At 60.9% G+C, this 19,074-nt stretch overlaps 5 protein-coding genes across 5 annotated transcripts; 3 read left to right on the top strand and 2 right to left on the bottom strand.

Moving 5' to 3' along the window:
• Positions 1 to 196: 196 nt before the first annotated feature.
• On the top strand, positions 197 to 5,821 carry FA10DRAFT_304423 (hypothetical protein; the record flags this gene model as incomplete). The annotated part of the gene is made up of 1 exon (XM_025525356.1): positions 197 to 5,821. The coding sequence occupies one exon, from the start codon at positions 197 to 199 to the stop codon at positions 5,735 to 5,737; it is 5,541 nt and encodes a 1,846-aa protein (XP_025374193.1). The 3' UTR covers positions 5,738 to 5,821.
• Positions 5,822 to 6,601: 780 nt separating this feature from the next.
• FA10DRAFT_269608 (hypothetical protein) lies at positions 6,602 to 8,557 on the top strand. Its single transcript, XM_025522814.1, has 4 exons — positions 6,602 to 7,190; positions 7,254 to 7,794; positions 7,872 to 8,179; positions 8,244 to 8,557. Exons 1-4 carry the CDS (start codon positions 6,751 to 6,753, stop codon positions 8,398 to 8,400), a joined length of 1,446 nt encoding a protein of 481 aa, XP_025374192.1. The 5' UTR covers positions 6,602 to 6,750; the 3' UTR covers positions 8,401 to 8,557.
• A 448-nt stretch (positions 8,558 to 9,005) lies between these two features.
• On the bottom strand, positions 9,006 to 12,784 carry FA10DRAFT_297365 (hypothetical protein; the record flags this gene model as incomplete). The annotated part of the gene is made up of 2 exons (XM_025524525.1): positions 9,006 to 10,956; positions 11,019 to 12,784. 2 exons carry the CDS (start codon positions 12,782 to 12,784, stop codon positions 9,105 to 9,107), a joined length of 3,618 nt encoding a protein of 1,205 aa, XP_025374191.1. The 3' UTR covers positions 9,006 to 9,104.
• Positions 12,785 to 14,899: 2,115 nt separating this feature from the next.
• Positions 14,900 to 16,306, top strand: FA10DRAFT_269607 (hypothetical protein). Its single transcript, XM_025522813.1, has 3 exons — positions 14,900 to 14,984; positions 15,050 to 15,241; positions 15,326 to 16,306. The coding sequence occupies exons 1-3, from the start codon at positions 14,949 to 14,951 to the stop codon at positions 15,956 to 15,958; spliced, it is 861 nt and encodes a 286-aa protein (XP_025374190.1). The 5' UTR covers positions 14,900 to 14,948; the 3' UTR covers positions 15,959 to 16,306.
• Positions 16,307 to 16,467: 161 nt separating this feature from the next.
• Positions 16,468 to 18,993, bottom strand: FA10DRAFT_234909 (phospholipase D/nuclease; the record flags this gene model as incomplete). The annotated part of the gene is made up of 1 exon (XM_025519006.1): positions 16,468 to 18,993. The coding sequence occupies one exon, from the start codon at positions 18,991 to 18,993 to the stop codon at positions 16,468 to 16,470; it is 2,526 nt and encodes an 841-aa protein (XP_025374189.1).
• Positions 18,994 to 19,074: the final 81 nt, after the last annotated feature.

The following is a 19,074-nucleotide window of genomic DNA, read 5'->3' as shown; positions in this document are numbered from 1 at the left end:
TTCTCCCTCCTCCGTTCTCCAAATCCAAAAATTTAAATTTTTTTTTTGGAAGCACCTCCACGTGATGCGCGCAAGCTGCTCACCAGGGTCCCTTGCTCACCCTTCCTCGCCTTTTGGCCTGCGCCACCGACAAGAAAGGAAGCTCCCAACTTCTCATCGCCATCGCTGCAGGGGCCGGCAGAGCGGGCGCGCGAGGATGCCGCCCAAGTTCAAGGCGAGGAGGCTCGATCGGGCCGCCGTCGAGGGCGCCAGCGGCGGCTTCTCGGCCCGTGCGCCGGCTGCGTCGCCGGCTGCGCAGCATGCAGCGGCCTCGTCGAGCACGCTGCGCCACCCGAAGCAGGGCCAGGAGCTGGGGCAGGAGCTGGGGCAGGAAGAGATAGGTGGCTGGCGAGAAGCGAACGCGACCGTCGTCCCCATCCAGCTGATCCACGAGCACGGCCGGCCGACGTGGTCCCTCGCAGACGACCAGTCGGCGCCCCGGCTCGCCCACTTTCCCGAGGCTGAATTCGAAGACTGCTCCGCATACATAGACTTTGGCCGGCTTCTCGCGCAGGAGGAAGCTCATGGTGGCTCAGATGTGGCTACAGACACCACAAAGAGCGCAGGAAAGCGAAAAGCAAGGGACGAAGACCAGGATGAAGAAGAGAAAGACGAGCTCGAGGAGGGCCTGCCGCTGCTCTCGACGGCCTGCCTCTTCCATGTCGCGCCCTGGGATGCTGCCGTCGAGCGTGCTTTAAAAAAGCTTGCGGAAAGATCGAGCGGCTTGTCATTCGGTGGCGGCGCGTGCGACCGGCTCTACGTCGCCGAGGTCGAGGGCCGAGACGAGGCGAGCGTGATGCACGAGATGCTGCACCTGGCCGACGGCGACGGCCGCCTCCTTCTCCGGGTGCCCCTCGTCGACACGGACCGCATTGAAGCCAGCCGGCTGCCCCACCGCTTCACCAATGGCTCCTGGCTCTCTGCGTGCGATAAAGAGCGGTGGAAGGGCAGGCGTAGTCTGATCAGCACCTCGATCGACGTCTGCTTTCCACGCCGGCCCGTCGTGCAGCCACCGGCGACACCGGCGAAGCTGCTCACGCTCCAGCTTAACATATCTGTCCACCTCCACGAGGCTGCGCTTTCGCCGTCGGCTCCGGTGCCCAGTGCGGGCGAGGCCGAGCTGCTGCAGCGGCTGATGCGCTTCGCAAGCCCGTCGGATATGCGCGACGAGGCGCTGCGCAGGCGGCCGATGCAGGAGAGCCTCGTCTACAGCGGCCTGCGCGCCTCGACGCTGACCGACGACGTGGCCGCACTGCAGCCGCCGGGCCTCGAGCCGAGCCTGATCCCCTTCCAGCGCCGCTCCGTCCACTTTCTCCTTGGCCGCGAGGGCAGGTACATTGCTGGGGCCGACGCCGACGCCGATGGGCAGGCCGTGCTCGGCAGCCTCGACGAGCAGGGCAAGGTCATGACGCACGCCGGCACGCAGCACGTCGGCCTCTGGTGGGAAAAGGTCGACGACGGCCTCTACTACAACGCGCTCCTGGGCACCTTTCGCAGACACGCCAGCGAGACGAGGGCCGACAACGTCCGTGGGGGTATCCTCGCCGAGGAGATGGGCCTCGGCAAGACTGTCGAGGTGCTCGCCTTGATCCTGCTCAACCCCGACGCGGGCCGGTCGCAGGAGCCGAGCTACTACGATGGAGAGCAGGACATCGAGGTGGCGCCAACCAAAACAACGCTCATCGTCGCCCCCGAGGTGCTTCGCCAGCAGTGGCTCGATGAGACGGCCGTACATGCGCCCGAGCTGCGCATCTTCAGCTACCTCGGCTACCAGGAGGCCCGCCGCGCGCTGCACAACAACAACGGCGGCACCACCTGGCATGACTTTGCCCGCCAGCTCGACGTCATCGTCGTCTCCTTTGACACGCTCCGCAAGGAGCTCAACGTGGCCAAGAAGGAGCGGCCGCGGTCGAGGCGCTTTGAGCGCAAGTACGAGCGCCCACGGAGCCTCCTCGTCCAGCTGGCTTTCCACCGCGTCGTCATGGACGAGGTCCAGCTCGTGGGCCACAGCATGGCCGCCGAGACGGTGAGCCTGATTGCGCGCAACCACAGCCTCGCCGTCAGCGGCACGCCCGTCAAGCAGCTCTCGGACCTGCAGTCGCTCCTCCGCTTCCTCAAGGCGCCCGGCCACTTTGGCACCAACACCTACTGGAACCGGCTCATGACGCCGGCCATGGCGCCGCAGCTACGCCGCATGCTCGAGGTCCTCGGCACGCGCCACACAAAGGAGCAGGTGCGCCACGAGATGAGCCTGCCGCTCCAGACGCGCACCCTCGTCCCCATTGACTTTACTGCTATCGAGTCGACGTTCTACCGCGACATGTACCACCGCACCCTCCGCTCGATGGGCCTCGACGACTCGTCGTCGCAGAGCACCGCGACGCTGCGCCAGATCCGCCAGCGCTTTGCCGCCGCCGCTGCCGCGTCTGACGGTGGCGGTGGCGGTGGCAGCGCCGGCAGCGACGACTCGTTCAGCCTCGCACGGCTGCGCAGCGACCTGCTCCACCTCCGCCAGGCGTGCACCCACCCGCAGATTGCCGCCGGCCGCGGTGGTGGCGAGCGCAACACGCTGGCCGTCTCGAGCCAGATCCGCTCGATGGACGAGGTGCTTACGGTGATGCACGAGGGTGCAAAGGCCGACGAAGCCTCGACCCGCCTCTCGCTCCACCGCCGCATGATTGACCGCGCCGTGCTGACGCTCCAGGACAAGGGCCATGCGGGCCGGCACGAGCTGGCGCGCGCACGGCTTGTGGAGGATGTGCGCCCGGCGCTCGAGCGGCGCGTCGAGGAGATCAAGCAGGACCTCGTGCGCGCCCGCACGATTGGGCCCTTTTACCGCTTCGAGCCGCACGAGGTCGACGAGCGCGGCGCCTCGGAGGAGGTGGTCGACGACGATGGCGATGGCACCACTGAAGACCCAACTCAGCTACAGCAACAACAGCAGAAGCAAAGAGACCGCCTGAGGCAAGGCCTGACGCAGGCGGAAAAGGACCGCGAGAACAGCCTGACGGAGCGGCGCGCACACCGGCACAGGCACGTCGTCATTGTGCAGAACCGGCTCCGGTCGGTGCTGGAGCAGCTGCATCGGTGCAACCACTTTCTGGGCAACATCTGCTTCCAGCTGGGCCAGCTGCAGAAGGAGAAAGAGGAGCAGCAGCAGAAGCAGCAGCAGCAGCAGCAGCAGCAGCAGGAGAAGGAGAAAGAACAGGAGCAGTATGGGCACGAGGGACAAGGAAAGGAGCAAGGGCAAGCGCAGAAGCAGGAACAGGAACAGGAGCACAAGGTCAAGGACGAAGGGGGCCCAGAGGAAGTCTCTGCCGTCGCAGCGATGGCGGTGGACGACGAGGAGAAGGAGCACAAGGCCGTCGACGACGCAAAGAACGACGAGCCCGTCTCGGCCGAGGTGGCCGAGCTCAAGCGGCAGGAGGACTACTGGTACGACCGGGCCGAGGAGGTGCGGCTGGAGCTGCTCAAGGAGTCGCGCCACGTCGTCGAGGCCTCGCTCCGGAGCTTTGCGCGGGGCGAGCTGGATCTCGCGGCGCGCCACCGGCCCTTTGTCACGCAGCAGTTTGAGGCTGGCGGTCTGACGCTCGAGCAGTCCTTTTCCCGCCTCGACGAGCTCGTGGACCTGCTCGACCGCAACGCCGAGGTGGTGCTCAAGTGGCGCCACGACATCATCGAGCGCCTCCGCAAGCCCGTCAGCCGCGACGTCAGCGCAGAAAACGAGCTCGACGACCAGTACCAGGAGAACCTCGACGCACAGGCCGAGGCCGAGGCGCTGCTGGAAATGTACCGCGTGCTGCTGTCGGAGCGCGAGCTCATCGTGACGGGCGTCACGACGCAGGGCGCGACGAGCAAGCCTGCGCTCATGGTCCAGCTCGAGCACAGCGACCGGTTGGCGCGCCGACGCCACCTCCGCCTCGCCCAGGACCCCAACAACGTCGAGGTGCTCGAGGAGCTGGAGCAGGGGCTCACCGAGGAGCAGCTCGAGGTGCAGCGGACGCAGCTGCGCCACTTTGAGAAGCTCAACGAGGAGCGCAAGGCCGTCTCGCTCGAAGCCATCGGCCGCGAGGAGGGCCACTTTGAGACGGTCCTCCGCCAGCTCCGCGAGACGTCGAACCGCGTCGAGCGGCGCGAAGAGGTCAAGCTGGCCCGGATGGCCATCGACAAGATCCGCGAGCTGACGGCGCAGCAAAAGAGCCTGGGCGAGCGCCTGCGGAGGGAGGCCAGCCTGCTGTCCAACGTCTTCAACACGCGCAGCTCCTATTTTAAGCAGATCCAGGATCTATCGGACCAGGTCGCCGACCTCGAGACGCGGGACCTGCAGAAGGACACGCTCGCTGCGGCAAAGGAGGAGCAGTCACTCAGGGCAAAGGCCGACGGCATCAGCGCCAGGCTGCGCTACCTCGCGGCACTCGAAGCAGAGACCATCGGAGGAGCAGCAAAGGCAGCCGCTACGACAGGCTCGACGTCGGCCGCAGCAGCAGCAAATGAGGAGGCAGCTTCAGCGACGACAAAAGCAGGGCAAGGCACCGAGGACAACGACGAGGCTGGACCCGGTCGGACGTGCGTCATCTGCACCGAGCCACTCGTCCGGGCGGTGCTGCTGGGCACGTGTGGCCACTGGACATGCGAGGACTGCTTCCGGAGCTGGACGCTGAAGCGCAGGGCCTGCCCCATCTGCAAGCGGCCCGTCAAGGCCAACGAGGCGCACAGAGTCACCTACGGCAATGCATCCACCGCCACCGCCGCCCCTACCGATGCCACTCGCTCGTCTGCGCAGATCCAAGACCCGATCAAGGCCAAGCTGCAGGCTCAGCGGGAGCGGTACAACGTCATCTCGGACGAGGCACGCGAAGACGTAGCCAGACAGCGGCTGCAGACGAGCCTGGGCAGCAAGCTCGACCTCCTCACGCGCCACCTTCTCCAGCTGCAGACCGACCAGCCGGGCACCAAGTCGCTCATCTTTACTGCCTTTTCCCGGGGCGTCTCGCTCGTCTCGGACGCCCTATCTCTCAACGGCATCAAACATGTCAGGCTCGAGACGGGTGGCAAGGCCGGGGCCAATGCCGTCGACAACTTCAAGAACGACTCGTCGGTCAATGTGCTCATCCTCCACTCCGAGGCACAGAGCTCGGGCCTGAACCTCGTCTGCGCCACGCACGTCTTTCTGCTCGAGCCCCTCGTCAACCACGCCATGGAGCTGCAGGCCATCGGTCGTGTGCACCGCATCGGCCAGACGCACGAGACCAACGTCTGGGGCTACGCCGTCAACAGCACCGTCGAGGAGCGCATCACCGAGATGGGCCGGCGCAAGCAGCAGCGGAGCCTGTTTACGCACGCCAACTGCCGCTCCACCCACCTCCGCGACTCGGCCTCGCTGGCGGCCGAGGCCAAGGCGGCACGCAGCGGCGAGCGCGCCTCGGCCGCCGGCTCGAGCACGACAGCAACGACGGCTGCCAGGCAGGGCGAGTTCGTCGCCAGCCTGGACGACATTCTCGAGAGTCTCTTTGACGAGGAGTCAGACGCGCGTCCGACCAGCGTCAATGGCAACGGCAGCAGCAGCAGCGACATCGTCAATGGCGATCGCATTGGCTCTGCTGAAGACGAGCGGGAGAAAATGAGAAGGGAGCGGCTGCAGGCCATTGAGCGCAGACAGGCCATGGCCTCCATCGAGCAGGAGCGGGGAACGCGATAGACACTTAACTTATTCAAGACATGTACGTGTATGAGTAGATCGACCGCCTAGTTTTGTTGTACAGTAATCTATAGAAGAGTCCCTTTACTCTCCCTTCCGTGTCTGGACCGCCCCAGATGAGTGAGTGCACGCTGTGACGAGCAGACAGATCGGCGCAGGAAGCCTCCCCCACGTCTATCTCTCTCGATCGCCAGGCGCGCCGCCACCTGCCACGCGTCATGGAAAAGCCTAAATGTTTTTCACTGAGGGCGTGGGCCTGCCCTCGCGACCGTTCCCATTAAAATCGCAGCGCCCGCACTGCCTTACGGCTGATAAAGCTAGAGAAAGAGAATCGGGACCCCGACACGAGCGCTGACGCTGCTGCACGCCCTGTGGTGCCCTGCCCCGCCTTGGGCATGTCCTTTTCCAATGGCCCGGCGCTAGAGTCGGGTAGTACCGCCACCCGCCCTGATATCGATATTGGTACCGACGGGCAGCCGGCGTTGACTAAACGAGGGCCACTCCTACGTTCCGAGTCAACAATGTGCTCTTTCTTTCGATCCGCAAATGGAGAGCGAGGCATTTCTTTTTCTGACCTAAACGATTTGGAACGGAAGACAGATTAGGGCGCACCAGACCGTCGGTCCAAGCTCCCCCCCTCCCCCCCCCCCCCCCAGTCCAGACCGATTTTCTTCCTTTTTTTTTTCTCCTTTCTTATTTTCCCTGTGTGATTTTAGTTACTTGACAGCGCCGCTAAAAACTTGGCAAAAGTTTTACCTTGTGGATAGAGAAGTGAATTAAAAATAGTCTATCTTCAGCGCAGCAGCAGAAAGGAAGTAAGAGCAGATAGGCACAATGTCGCTTTTGGGCGGCGAACTAGACGAACAACCACGCTGTATCCCTTCTACCAACCACGATCCACAAGGTACAGAGGCCCGAGTAGAGTGCGCACGTACCCTCTTTGTTCTTGCTCACTCCACCTTCGACACCCTCGCTCGCTTGATTGATAGCTTGCTGGCTTGCTCTGTGCAGAGATGGCGGGCGGTTCGTCGGCGTCGCCAGGGAGCAACGCCGGGATGCTCCCCATGCCCACCCCGTCCAAGGCTCGCCTGCCGCGCGCGTTCAGCATCCACCGCATCGTCATGCTCTCTGTCCTCTCCTTCCTGGGCACCTGCCTCTTCTTTGTCCTCTTCGGCCGGCCAGACCGGGAGCGGAAACCGCGCGCAGACTGGAAGCAGCTTCTCTCGCCCTCGGCGGCGACGGACGTCTGGCCCGATGGTCGGGGCCAGTACCCGACGAGCAACCAGGAGGGCGAGGACGGGTGGATGCGCGGCAGCGGCCGCACCGGCATCAACATCGACACGCCCTTCAACCAGGACGACCTGACGTATACCGAGGACGAGTGTGAAGCCTTTTTCCCCGATCTGTACAACGAGATTGACCGGAGCCGGGACTTTTACACGTACAAGAAGAGGTGAGATCGTATGCAGGGCTTGTTTCTTCTTCCGCGATTACTGATCAGAGTTCTCTGCATCAGATGGGACAGGGAGTGGCTCGAGGAGACGTGCGACGACGGCGTCTGGACGCACGCCCGCGTCGTGATCCACAACAACCGGCTCTACGTCAAGCGGTACGAGAAGGCCGGCCAGTCGCGAACCCACGCGGCGCTGGCGCTGCTGCACCAGAGCCTGGTCACGGGCAAGGAGAAGCTGCCCGACGTCGAGTTCTGCATCGGCATGCACGACTGGGGCTCCAAGGGCAAGTTCAGCCTCGACCGGCGCGACGAGCTCAAGGACAACTGGTTGATGCCCGACTACTCCTACTGGAGCTGGCCCGAGCATGTGGGCATGTACCAGGACATGCGCGAAAAGGTGCGGGCCATCGACAAGGACCTTGGCTGGGCCGGCAAGAAGTCCAAGCTGTTCTGGAGGGGTTCCCTCAAGGTTGGCACGGCGGACCGCGAAGCGATGCTGGCTGCCGCAGAGGGCTATGACTGGTCCGAAATGTCAGAGCTCGTCTGGGGCAGCCCCGATCCCAACAAGGGCCCCATCCTCATGGAGGACCACTGCCGCTGGAAGGTGAGTCACTGTCTCTCAGAGACTAGCGAGAGCAGGCCACAGAGAGAAGAAGAGGCTAACGACGACCACACGCACAGTTCCACGCATACAGCGAGGGCAACACATACAGCGGCCGGCTGCGCTACCTGCAAAACTGCCGTGTCGTCGTCATCACCCACAAGCCAAATTACATCCAGCACTACACCCACCTCTTGAACGGCGAGTGGGGCCACCCGGACCAGAACATCGTCTACGTCCCCCTGCCGGAGTCGGTCAAGGTGGACGACAAGCTGCTGGGCCGGGACCGGTCGTGGGAGCGGCTGCCTGAGGTCATGGACAAGCTCCTCAAGGACGACGCCATGGCCAAACGCATTGCAGAGAACCAGTTCAATACGTTTGGAATGAGGTGAGGGTGCTCTGATCGTGTCACTGAAGCGGGTTTGGTGAGCTGACGAGCAATGTGACTCCAGATATACCACCCCGGCAACAGCGACGTGCTACTGGCGCAAGCTCATCAAGGCCTTTGGGTCCATCCAGCAGTACGAAGTCGAGCTGAATGGCAACGAGACGAGCTATGAGACGTTTGCCCTCGTCGGTATGAGAAATGGCGACCCCGGCCTGCATTAAACCAGCTCCTCCTTTCTCTCTCCTCTTTGCTTCTGTCTTGGTCGCTGCCGCTGCTGCTGCCGCAGCCGTCGAAGCTGCTCTTGGTGGTGGTGGATTGTAAATGTATACCGCTTGCCTTCAAACCCTGTACGACTACTCTCTCTCTTCGAAATCTGCTTCTTCTCATGTGATCCCGATTGTCGGATATATTCGTGGGCTTCTCGTGCTTCTGCGAGCGAGAACGATCAGAATTTGCTTGAGGATGGGACAGGGCGTGGATCTTTTCGATATTTCAGTGCAGTCGAGCGAATCGCTGCTATGCCTGGGCAGCTCTTTGCCGTATGGTCCGACAGGCACGGTGGACTACGTACGCTACTCACTGACTCTGCACCACGTCATTCCCTATCGTCATAAGTGGGCATGATCATCGCCTGGCTTCGAGTGTATCATAGTCTCAGTGTCCACTATCGACCAAACTGGGCAAAGCAGCGATGTAGGACTCATTCTTTTCGTCCTCTCGACCAATTTGTCCTCAAAAGGAGCAACGTTCATCTATATTCAAAATGCAAATGCGAATGACCACACCAAGGAACGACAGAGTAGGAAGTATGTGTGTAAGGAAAGGATGTGCAGAAGATATGTGTGTAGCAGATATGTGTGTGTAGATTTGTGAGTGTGATAATTGATGATATAAAGAGGCAACGAGCGGGTGGGTGGGTCGAGAATCAAGACCAAGATTCGAGCTCCTCGAGCATGTCCTCGAGCAGCTTCCTCCGTGGCATGAGGGCTTCCAATGATGTGGAAGCCGACATGTTCGAATGCGGCTTTTCATGCTTGCTCTGAGTCAGCTTGACCGTTGGTGTTTTTACAGTCTTCTCTGCGGGAAGCACCTTTGTCGCTGGGATCGGGCCGCTCCTGCTGATAGGAAGAGGAGGCGCTGGCTTCTTCTTCTCTTGGGCCAAATTCTCCTCAACAATGAATGGTGCAAGTCGGTCATCGTCGAGAAGGAATGGGAAGGCATCGCCGCCATCTGTCGAAGTCGAGAGGGAGAGCGTGGGGAGATAGAGCCTTTGAAGGGAAGAGTCTCCTTCATTGTCTTCATCCTCGGTGGCAGCAAGCGGTGCGAACGAGTCGGCAGGCGTTGTGGGTAGGGTTGACAGCTCGCTTCGTGGTGAGACTTCATCTTCTTCACTGACTTGCTGCTCTTCCTCTTGTCGTGGCTCGGAGCTCTTGTCGTCGGATGAGGTAGCCGACACAGCTTCTTCCTCTCCTTCGGGGCCAGCCTTTCTGTGCACCTCCTCAGACGGCTTGAACTGGCTATGGGGCTTCCACAGCTCTGCCGTTTCTTGCTCCTCCTGCTCCTCTTCCCGATGCTGATGCTGGTGCTGGTGCTGGCGATGATCTTGCTGATCAGCTGCGTTGCCCTCGTCTACAACAACGACTCCTCCCTGTCCTTCTTCTTCTTCTTCTTCCTCTTCTTCTTCGACGAGATCGTTGAGCCTCCTGACGCTCCGCTCGAACTCTTCCTTGGACAGCTGGGCCGGAACGAGGTCGTCATCGAGCGGGAGCACAAAGTACGCCGTGGGCTTTCTGTACTTTGCTGCCGCCCCGCCCTGCCGGACCTCGACGAGATTCGACTTGGTGCGCTGCCAGTGACAGTGTGCCCTCAGCGCTCTGGCCGAGAGTGCCGTGCTCGATTTGGAACTAGCATTCGACTGCGAAGAGGCCGCAGACGACGAGGCATTGAGGAGCTGCGCGACGAGTCTCCGGAGCTTCGTCACGGCCAGGTTGCGCACGCGGTGGGCTGCATTGTCCATCGTCCCGTTGAGTGCCGTTGTCGTGGCCGAGGGCGAGTGAGAGAGGAGCAGGTCGGAGAGCGCCACGGGCGAGAAGTCAACACGGCACACGCGCACGTCGAGCACGACGACAAACGTCGCGTGCCCCTCGCCCTGGCAGGTGGGACAGTCGACCTTGAGATTGCCCGAGCAGGCCTTGCAGTCGAGCACGCCCTTTCCTTGGCACTGCCGGCACGACGAGGAGGCCGATTTGCTACCACCCCCGCCACCGCTACTGCCACCGCTACCACCGCGGCACCACCAGCAGGCGTCCGTCGACGGTGCGCCGTGGCACTTTGTGCACGCCTGGCGGCCCTCGCCCTCGCACGAGGGACAGCAGCCCGCCATGTCGCCAGTGGGCGACGCCGAGAGGTTCATCTGTCTCCGCCAGCGCGAGGTGCCCTGCACGACGGCGTCCATGTCCAGACCCCTCCGGTCGACAGCCACGTCCCACGGATCCGGGAGCGGGCCCAGCGACGACTGTGCTCCTTGCACCCCGGATGGAGCCCGGCCGACGCGCTTCCACGTTGCGCGGCGGGTCTCGATGATGGCCCAGAACTTGACGAGCGAGTGGGTTGCATCGCCACGGAACGTCAGCTGGAGGCCATCACGCAGCGCGGCCCGTTGCTTCGCCACAACTTCCTCGTTGCCTCGCCGGGGCGTCAGACCAGGCTCGCAGAGATGGGGGAAGCGCTGCGAAAGGAGCTGGCGCGCTTCGGTCAGCGTCGGACCTCGCTCAGGTCTGTGTGCTTTCAAGTCAGCGCTTGTGATGCAGAGATGAAAGCGTGAACAGTGCAAACTCACGGTGAGGATGAGGAGAACGTGACCTGGTAGGAGGGTGTCACAGATGGTAGCGACGAGGTGATGTATGGCAGCGTTTGCGATCTTCGCGCAAGAGTAGGTGAGCGAGCCTGGGCGGGAAAAGAGGCCGAGGCTGGGACAGGCGGAGACGGCTGCATGGGTGCAGTGGATTTCGCATGTAGTATGCTCGGTCGGGTGGGGAGAAGGAGTGTCTGCTGCTCCGGCCTGGCAGGCTGCAAGGGCTGCGAGGGAGGCTGCTGCTCTTGTTGTCGTGGTTCAGGCAGGCGACTGCTGAGGAGCAGTGGCTGAGGAGGCTCGGGGCGTGCAGCTTGCTGTCGCTCCTCCTGTGGTGGTTGCTGCTTGGGCCGCATCGACTGGAGGAGCTGCATCTGGGCCGGCGTGAGTCGCGGCGGTGGGACTAGGCGGCGCGCAGGACGAGGTGGGGCATTCGAATGGAGCGAGACGGTGCTCGCGGCAGGGCTTACCTCTGGAGCACCCTCGTGCTCACTGACCAGCGGCTGGAGATAGGCGAGCGAAGAGGACTTGAGAGGCGACGACGATCCCGGTGCTGAACTGCTCCTCTGGTGCCTCACGGGGCTGCCGTCGTCCTGTTCCTCCTGGTCCCCGTCCTGCTCTTCCGTCTCGGTATGGCTGGCCACGCTGTCGGTGCTCGCGCTCCTTGCCCTGCTCACCCGGCTGTACCGTGATGCGGATGAGGTAGAAGAGACGATGCGCTGTGTCCTATGCGAAGCGGCAAAGGATGCAAAGAGGGCCCTCTGCTCCTTTTGCGCCTGCCTTCGCGACGCTGACGAAGCATCGCTGTCGCACGACGCTCGGGGCTCCGACAGCACGTCGCCCTCCTGCTCCTCTTCCTCCGCAGCAGCATCATCATCATCGTCGATCGTGTGCCGAAGCACGCTCCTGTCTCGCAGTGGGCTGTCGATTGGGTGCGCACCCTGTACGAGAAGGCCGCGTCTCCGTTTAAAGCGGGGATCGGAATCGTCAAAGGAAGGCGGCGAGAAGTCAGCCAAAGGCAGAGGATCAGCTGCTGCTGCTGCACTTCCTGCCTTTTTCGTCACGGTAGGGCGAACCATGTGAGGTGGGGAAGTGTGCCTCCGTGGCGTGCCTGCCACTGGGCCAGAGGTGGCACTGGTGCTACTACCTGCGGCCACCATCGCACGAGGCCGCGGTGGAATCGGAGGTGGGGCTCGCCGCGGAGTCTTGCAGCTCGGCGGCGGTAGGGATGGGGAGGTAGAAAAGAGACCGTCAAGCTGACGGTGGTAGTCTGAGAAGTCGTCGAGACCCATCGCCTCGATCTTGGCCCTGACAGTCAGTCTCCTCTGCTCCGCTTCCCGATCGTGGGAGGAAGACGACAGGGACGAGGGGGCAGTCTCCTTTCCCAGGGGAAAAGCAGCAGTAAAGGGAGACGGACGGGGCGTCGTGCTGCTCGTGGCAGGTTGTGCCCGGCTCTCGTTGCTCCTGCCGCTGCTGATGCCGCCGCTGCTACTGCTGCTGCTTGTGCTCCTTTGGCTGCTCGCCACGCTCCCATCCTCGCTCTCAGCCCAGTTGATCGTGATGGGTGCACCATCGCTTCGACCACCTTTGTCAGCTCTCAGAGGCGTGCCTGCGGGCCCAGGAGGACCTGCAGGGCCACTCGATGGTTGCGTATACATGTCGGCAAGGACACGGTAGAGCTGCTCCAGCCGCTGGCCGCGCTCTGCCTCGCTCTGGGGCTCTTCGAATCCCTTGGCTGCTGCTGCTGCCGCCATTGTTGCGTCCTGACAACCAAAATGGCTCGCCAGAAAGCGGTCCAGATCCTCCATCGCTCTTCACGCTTCTCCTTTAGGCGATCACAACAGTGGAGAGGATGTACTCGAGTGAAGAAGCTCTTGGAATCCCTCTATAGCTCTCGGGCAAAAGGCAGGCGCCACCGGCAGAGCCACATACTCTCCGATCGGGCCCTGAAATCGATTTGATATCTACCTTCACACCAGCATCCGTCTTACGCACCATTGCAAGAGGTGACACGCAGGAAAAGCTGCATGGATTTTGGCTGGAGTGAGCAAAGTCGAAACGAGACGCAATCCACATTCCCTTTGTGTACACAGCTAACTCCGAAGCCCGAGAGCGCGTTTACGTCGCAGAAATAAACAAGGTAGAAATTCAAACGGCTAGGGGTGTGTGTAAATCGGACCCGCCTTAGCTGCAGGCAGCTACCGAGACCAGGTTTGTGTTGAAGGGAGATCGAAGCCCCATTCAAATCTGGGTGTCAGCAATTTTCCAGAGGGAAAAAGACACGGGAATTTTCGTCGTCTGGATGATCTTCACAACGCGCGTTTTGACATGTCGAGCCAGAAAGGGCAACCCAGATGGCGGACTCCGAAAGATGATCCGAAGATGAGGTAAGCCTCGATTTGCACTGGCCACTTGCTGAACGGAGAAAGGTCGATCTAGGGTGTAGCCAGGAACAGGAGTTGAACGAGCGTTGGGCTATGTCGCCGCACGGCCATCCGGAGCACGTCGCGGGTCGAAGCGTGTGAATGTTGGACCGCCATGTTTCTGATCGCTGCAAACCTGACGAGTGTGTGACTCTGGCAAGACCAAGCTAGACTGGCAAGGCATATTCAGCCACAACGTCCATCCTTATCTCTGGAAACGCATCCGGAAAGCATAAGACAACGAAGTCTCGTCACTGTGGACGAGAATCAAAGCCTTTGGTCATGTCGAGGATCATGACAAAGCCAACGCTGCGCGACGAAAAAACGCGTGGCGATTCTGAGCATAGCTGCCCGACTTTCGTCGAGTACATCAGGTACCTCGACTATTCGACATCGCATCTGCGTTGTTCAACTTGTCTTTGCGGAAGACATGCATTGTCCTCTTTCATCAAGAACTTGCTTTTGACACCATTCCTGAAGCTCTATGCCTTGAAATGCATGCTCTTGGTCTTGTCCTCGAAAGCTCAACCTCCGACGAACAAAGGCTGTCGCATCCTATGTTGAATCCACCCAGTTGCTGTTGACAAATGCTCTCCTACTGAATAACGTAGCGTGACTATTCTGCCAAGTCTGTGGTAGTGGTACGCTCTGCGACCTCACTGGAGAGGTCGTCTAGACTAAGGGGTATTCGTGCTCAGAGGGAAAATGATAACACGGACTCAAAGCTCAGAACAACGAGGCAAACGATTGAATCGCTCTGTGAAAGGGTTCAGCAATGGTGCCTTGCCATTCCTGCTCCAGAAGCGCGTACCTCTATCGGGGATAGAGCACTTGAGTGAAGCCTCGTCACACTCCTCGCAGGCTGCTAGCCCAGACTTGTCCTTGGGGATGGTGTGAGCTACGGCATATCACGACAGCCCAGGCGAGGTCGCCATTCACCGTGCGCCTCGTCAGTGTTGGCTGTCCATGACTCAACGCCAGCACGCCTCATTCTCGTGCAGTGTACAGCTAGAGGCAGATAGGCTCTGAGCGGATAAAGGAAAAAAAAGAAAGAGAACAAGATCGACGGCGGTAGCGAGCGATTAATTTGAAGCGGAGCGAAAGCGAAACATGGGCGTCCCACTGGATGACGCCAGTGGCGCTCCTCTGCTATTCCCTAGGGAATGAAGCAATTTTCATGGAGCGCTCGGCTTGTTTTGAGGTCAGATCAGATTGCCGACTTGTCTGAGACGATGGCGCTTCCTTCTGTTACTCACTCGCTGACTGGGCATACATCTTCAAGAGTGACGGGTAGAGCTGGGCCAAAAGTTCGTCGTCAAAAGGCGGCTGCACGCCACTTGGCGCTCACCAGGGTCTGTTGTGAGGAAGAAAGCGAGCTCGCTCGAGCCGGTATAAGACTGGCACCTTTTTCGATCACACTGCCCACTCTCCATCAAGAACACCAACCAGTCCTCCTCCCCCTCTCCCTCCCTCTACTTGCAAGACAACATCGAACATGTTCGCAGCCTCTCTCTCCTTGAGACCAACCATTGTAAGCATCTCATCGCCTCTTTTCCTTGTCTACCTCTTCACTGACACAGTGGATGTACCACTCAGCTCATCGCCTTTACCGTCGGCTTTGTGCTGCTGTCGCTGCCCGTCGATGCAAAGACCCGCCACACGGACCTAAACGGCCATAATATCCGGATTGCCAGGTGCCAGACCGGTGGAGATGTCATTTACCAGGACACCACGGGACACCTAAAAGGCTTCGAAACGTTTACATGCTCAGACGTCGGTGGCCAAAAGGTGACTTGAACACTCCCCTAAATTTCCTCGCGCGCAATGGTAAGCTTGGAGCTAACATGTGGCGCATTCACCGATTCTTTTCAGTGCACCTGCGATCACCGTCTGACCGCCGCCCAATGCGTGGTGAACTTCGTCATCGAATGCAAGGGTATCAATGGCGACATGAACATGGAAAAGTTGACTTATCAGCAGCTCAATTCGCTCCCCGAGTATGAGAACGATCCTACCAAGAATCCCAACATCAATATTCCCTCGATCCCGACCATAACGGTCAAAAACCCCAAGCAGGACCCAAATCCGCTCCAAAATTATCCGCAATGGCCGCAGCAGCCACAATGGCAACAGAACTATAACCCGACGTATGGCTACAATAACAACGGCTTCAACAACTATAACAACGGCTTTAACAACTATAATAACGGCTTTAACAACTACAACCCGTACCCGTACCAGACGTACCCCTTCAACAACAATCCCTACAACAACGAGCACTTTGGAAACCAGTTCCAAAAGCGCGATGGCCAGTATGGCCCGTCCTTCGACCAATACCTCAGCAGCCGCAGCAGCCATGCGCCCTTGGAGCGACGCCGCCGCAGCAGCAACGATGGTCCGAAGCGCCTAGACGGTAACGAGAGCGCCGATTCCGCTGCAGCAGAGACGCGCAGCGTTGACGACGAAGCGGCCAAGGAGCCCAACAAGGAAGACTCTACGCCCTAGCACGAGCTCGTCTTCAGTGCCAGCCGCTCTTCCCCTCCTTTCTACATTCACTTCGGCCTTTCACTAGACTCGCCTCAATTCTTCCAGCCCAGTCCTTCACTTAGGACCTCCCCAGTCTGTCGCTCAGATCCCTGCCAGTCGTTCTAATCTCTACTCCAGTCCTTACCTCTCCAGTCCTTACCTAGAATCGATTCAGTCCCTACCTAGAATCGGCCCAGTCCTTGTCCCTTAGACACACCCACTTCCTTCCACAACCGAGAAATTTAAACGCATGTACCGCACACACTACATTCGTTCGAATGCGACGCACTACCTCTTCAGACGCTTGCCATTCGTGGCCTGGCCGAGCGAGACACAAGGGCGAAAATTAATTCTCAAACATGCACATGCACACGACAGAGAGAGGAGAGAAAAGAGAGAGAAAGAGAGCGCGGAAAAGAGGGAGAAAGAGAGAAAAGAAAGAGAAGGAGAGAGAGAGAGAAGAAGAGAAATAGAAAGAGGAAAGGAAATCACAGGTAGATGGGCAGCGTCGTGTCGTTGACCTCGATGCCCCGGGAGCCCTTTTCGAGGTTCTCCTCCTCGAGGAAATGGAGCGGCATCTCGACGAGGCAGCCGCGCCACTGGGCCAGGCGCTTGCGCACCGCCTCTGTGCTCCATTTGGCCGGGTCCGCCGCGACGTGGCCGGTGCGGCTGCCGCGGGCGACAAAAAAGGCATTGTAGTCCTTCCAGTTGCGCACCTTGTCCGACGGCACGACTTGGAAGATGTCGTCGGCAATCTCCGTGTTGGACTTGGCCTGGCCCTTCCACATGCGCTCCACCTCGTCGCTCAGCGGGTCGGCGACGAGGCGCTCCCACTCGCGCTCCTGCGTGGACGCGCCCTCGGCGGCGGCCATCTTCTCCGGGTCCGGGTTGCCGTGCGGGGCCGGGCGCATGGCCTCGGTCGGGTATGTGGCCGCGCTCTCGGGGGAGCAGTACTGGGGCGCGACGAGGCCGAGGTGCTGGCGCCAGAGGTGGCGGCGAAACGAGGCCGCAAAGCGCGAGGCCATGTACTTTTCGCCATTCATGACGCTCTCAAACAGGTCCGTGTCCTCAATCACACACGCCGTCTCGCTGTCGCCGTCGCCCTTTTGCGAGCGGTCGTTGATGTTGGCGCTGCCGATGAGCACCTTGCGGTCGTCGACGATCATGAGCTTCGAGTGGACGTAGACCTCCTCGGTGACAAAGGCCTCGCGCTCGTCCTCAATGTCCTGGGGCCAGTGCTCCTCGTCGATGGGCCGCTGGCCGTGGAGGGTGCAGTCGGCGATCGAGTCCTTGACCCGGTTCTCGTCGTCGCGGCTCGCCGCAGCCTGGAAGCGGCGAATGACATCCATGGCCTCGTCGACGGTCTTGGGCATGGCGATGCGCGCGATCGTCTTGGGGTCCTTTTTACCCTCGCTGTCGCGCTTGGCGTCGTCGGCATCGTCGGCCGTCTTGATGGCCACCGTCTGGTTGCCCGCGGCGTAGCCCTGCTCGCCGAGATAGATGCGCGCAGCGGCGATCTGGACCTCGTGGAAGCTGACGCCCGTCTCCTTTTCCATGCGCCGGACGCCGGCCCAGTTGATGCGGTCGATACCACGGAGGTTGTAGAAGCTGATGTACTCGTGGCCATCGACACCCGCCGCCTCGAGCTGCTCGAGGATCGACTTGCCGCGGCGGGCAATGGAGCGGTACTGGTAGGCCATGATGCAGCGGATGCCCGCGGCCTCGTCGAGCTCGCCGGCAAAGCAGGGGATCGTGGGGATGACGACGATGACTTTAAACTTGCGGCCGTCCTTGGCGGCACTGAGGATGCGCTCCACCAGCGCGGCACCAATGAGGTTGACGACGGGCGTGCCCGGCTCGGTGGCCGTGATGAAGAACTGGTTCTCAATGTAGATGCAGTGCGACGCCTCGCGGATCATCTCGATGTATGCGTTCTGGATCGACTTTTCGGGCAAGGTGCCGTTGGACCAGTCGGCGCAGGTGCGGATGACCTGGATGTCCATCGTGTGCCCACGTGTGGCTGCCTCGCTGTCGTCGCGCTTCTCGGCGTGCCAGGGGTGGCGGAACAGCTGGCCGGTGCTGTGGAACCGGGCCGTGTACGGGTGGCGGGCAATGGCATCGTGGATCGGGTGCACCTCCTCGAGCGAGGGCGCACCGTGTGGGAAAGCGAGGAGCTGGTACTGCTTGTCGCCCGAATACTTGAGCTCGCATACGAAATTCCAGCGCTCGACAAACAGGTGCGCCACATCGAGGGCCGCGGGACCGTGAAGAGAGATGTGAACGTCGTGCCAGGGCATCCGGCCGACACGCAGCGAGCTCTGCTGGTTCGACATAAAGTCGTCGACCTTTTGGAAGTCCTGCACACGCGCATTGTTGTAGTCCTGGCCAGGGAACAGCGTGCGTTCGAGCGTCTCGCGCGGGTGCACGTCCGAGAGCGGGTGCAGCTGCGTGTCCCAGCGGCCATAGCAGATGTCCAGCCCGCCGATGCAGGCCGTCGTGTTGTCGACGCAGACGACCTTGGAGTGGTGCGACCAAAAGTACGTCTGCTCGCCGCCGAGATGGTCGGGGTGGCGAAAGACCTGGATGTTGGGGTGCATCTGCTCGAGGTGGTGCTTGGTGTGGGCCGATGACATGGTCATTGTCTGCGTCACCTCTTTGTAGACGACGATGCGGATCTGGACGCCCTCCTTTGCCTTTTTCAGCAGCAGCCGGTCGAGGCGGTACTCTTCGTAGTGCGCCGGCGGCCGACGCAGGTACAGCTCGGGGCTGAGCCACCAGTCGAGAATGTAGATGCAGTCGCGCGCACCCTCGAGGATCTCGGACAGGGCCCAAAAGTAGTCGTGCCCGTCCGAGTACCACTTGGCCGCATTGCCGGAGCGGATGTTGGCAAAGGATCGGAAGCGGTGCGAGTCGCAGATGGCCTGGCGCATCGCATCCTGCTCCTTTTCGTGCGCCTCGTCGTGCCGGTGGTTCGGGTTCAGCGTCGTCTCGACCGACACCTTCATGCGCTTCATCGACGCCGCCAGCACGTGCGGGTCCATGTTCTTCTTGAGCGTGTCTCCGATGCCCATCTTGCCTCTGCTCGTTGCTGTGTG

The sequence above is a fragment of the Acaromyces ingoldii genome (assembly GCF_003144295.1).
Source record: "Acaromyces ingoldii strain MCA 4198 unplaced genomic scaffold FA10scaffold_8, whole genome shotgun sequence".
NCBI lineage: Eukaryota > Fungi > Basidiomycota > Exobasidiomycetes > Exobasidiales > Cryptobasidiaceae > Acaromyces > Acaromyces ingoldii.
The sequence above is the reverse complement of the archived record's forward strand: the minus strand, read 5'-3'. Positions and strand labels throughout refer to the sequence as shown.

What these genes read in the sequence shown, in the direction of transcription:
- FA10DRAFT_269608 (XM_025522814.1), top strand. Translation starts at nt 6,751, where the DNA reads ATGGCGGGCGGTTCGTCGGCGTCGCCAGGGAGCAACGCCGGGATGCTC. An exon ending in TTTTACACGTACAAGAAGAG is followed by an intron (nt 7,191 to 7,253) that starts GTGAGATCGTAT and finishes TCTCTGCATCAG; the next exon opens with ATGGGACAGGGAGTGGCTCG. An exon ending in TTCAATACGTTTGGAATGAG is followed by an intron (nt 8,180 to 8,243) that starts GTGAGGGTGCTC and finishes ATGTGACTCCAG; the next exon opens with ATATACCACCCCGGCAACAG.
- FA10DRAFT_269607 (XM_025522813.1), top strand. Translation starts at nt 14,949, where the DNA reads ATGTTCGCAGCCTCTCTCTCCTTGAGACCAACCATT. An exon ending in TCTCCTTGAGACCAACCATT is followed by an intron (nt 14,985 to 15,049) that starts GTAAGCATCTCA and finishes TGTACCACTCAG; the next exon opens with CTCATCGCCTTTACCGTCGG. An exon ending in CAGACGTCGGTGGCCAAAAG is followed by an intron (nt 15,242 to 15,325) that starts GTGACTTGAACA and finishes GATTCTTTTCAG; the next exon opens with TGCACCTGCGATCACCGTCT.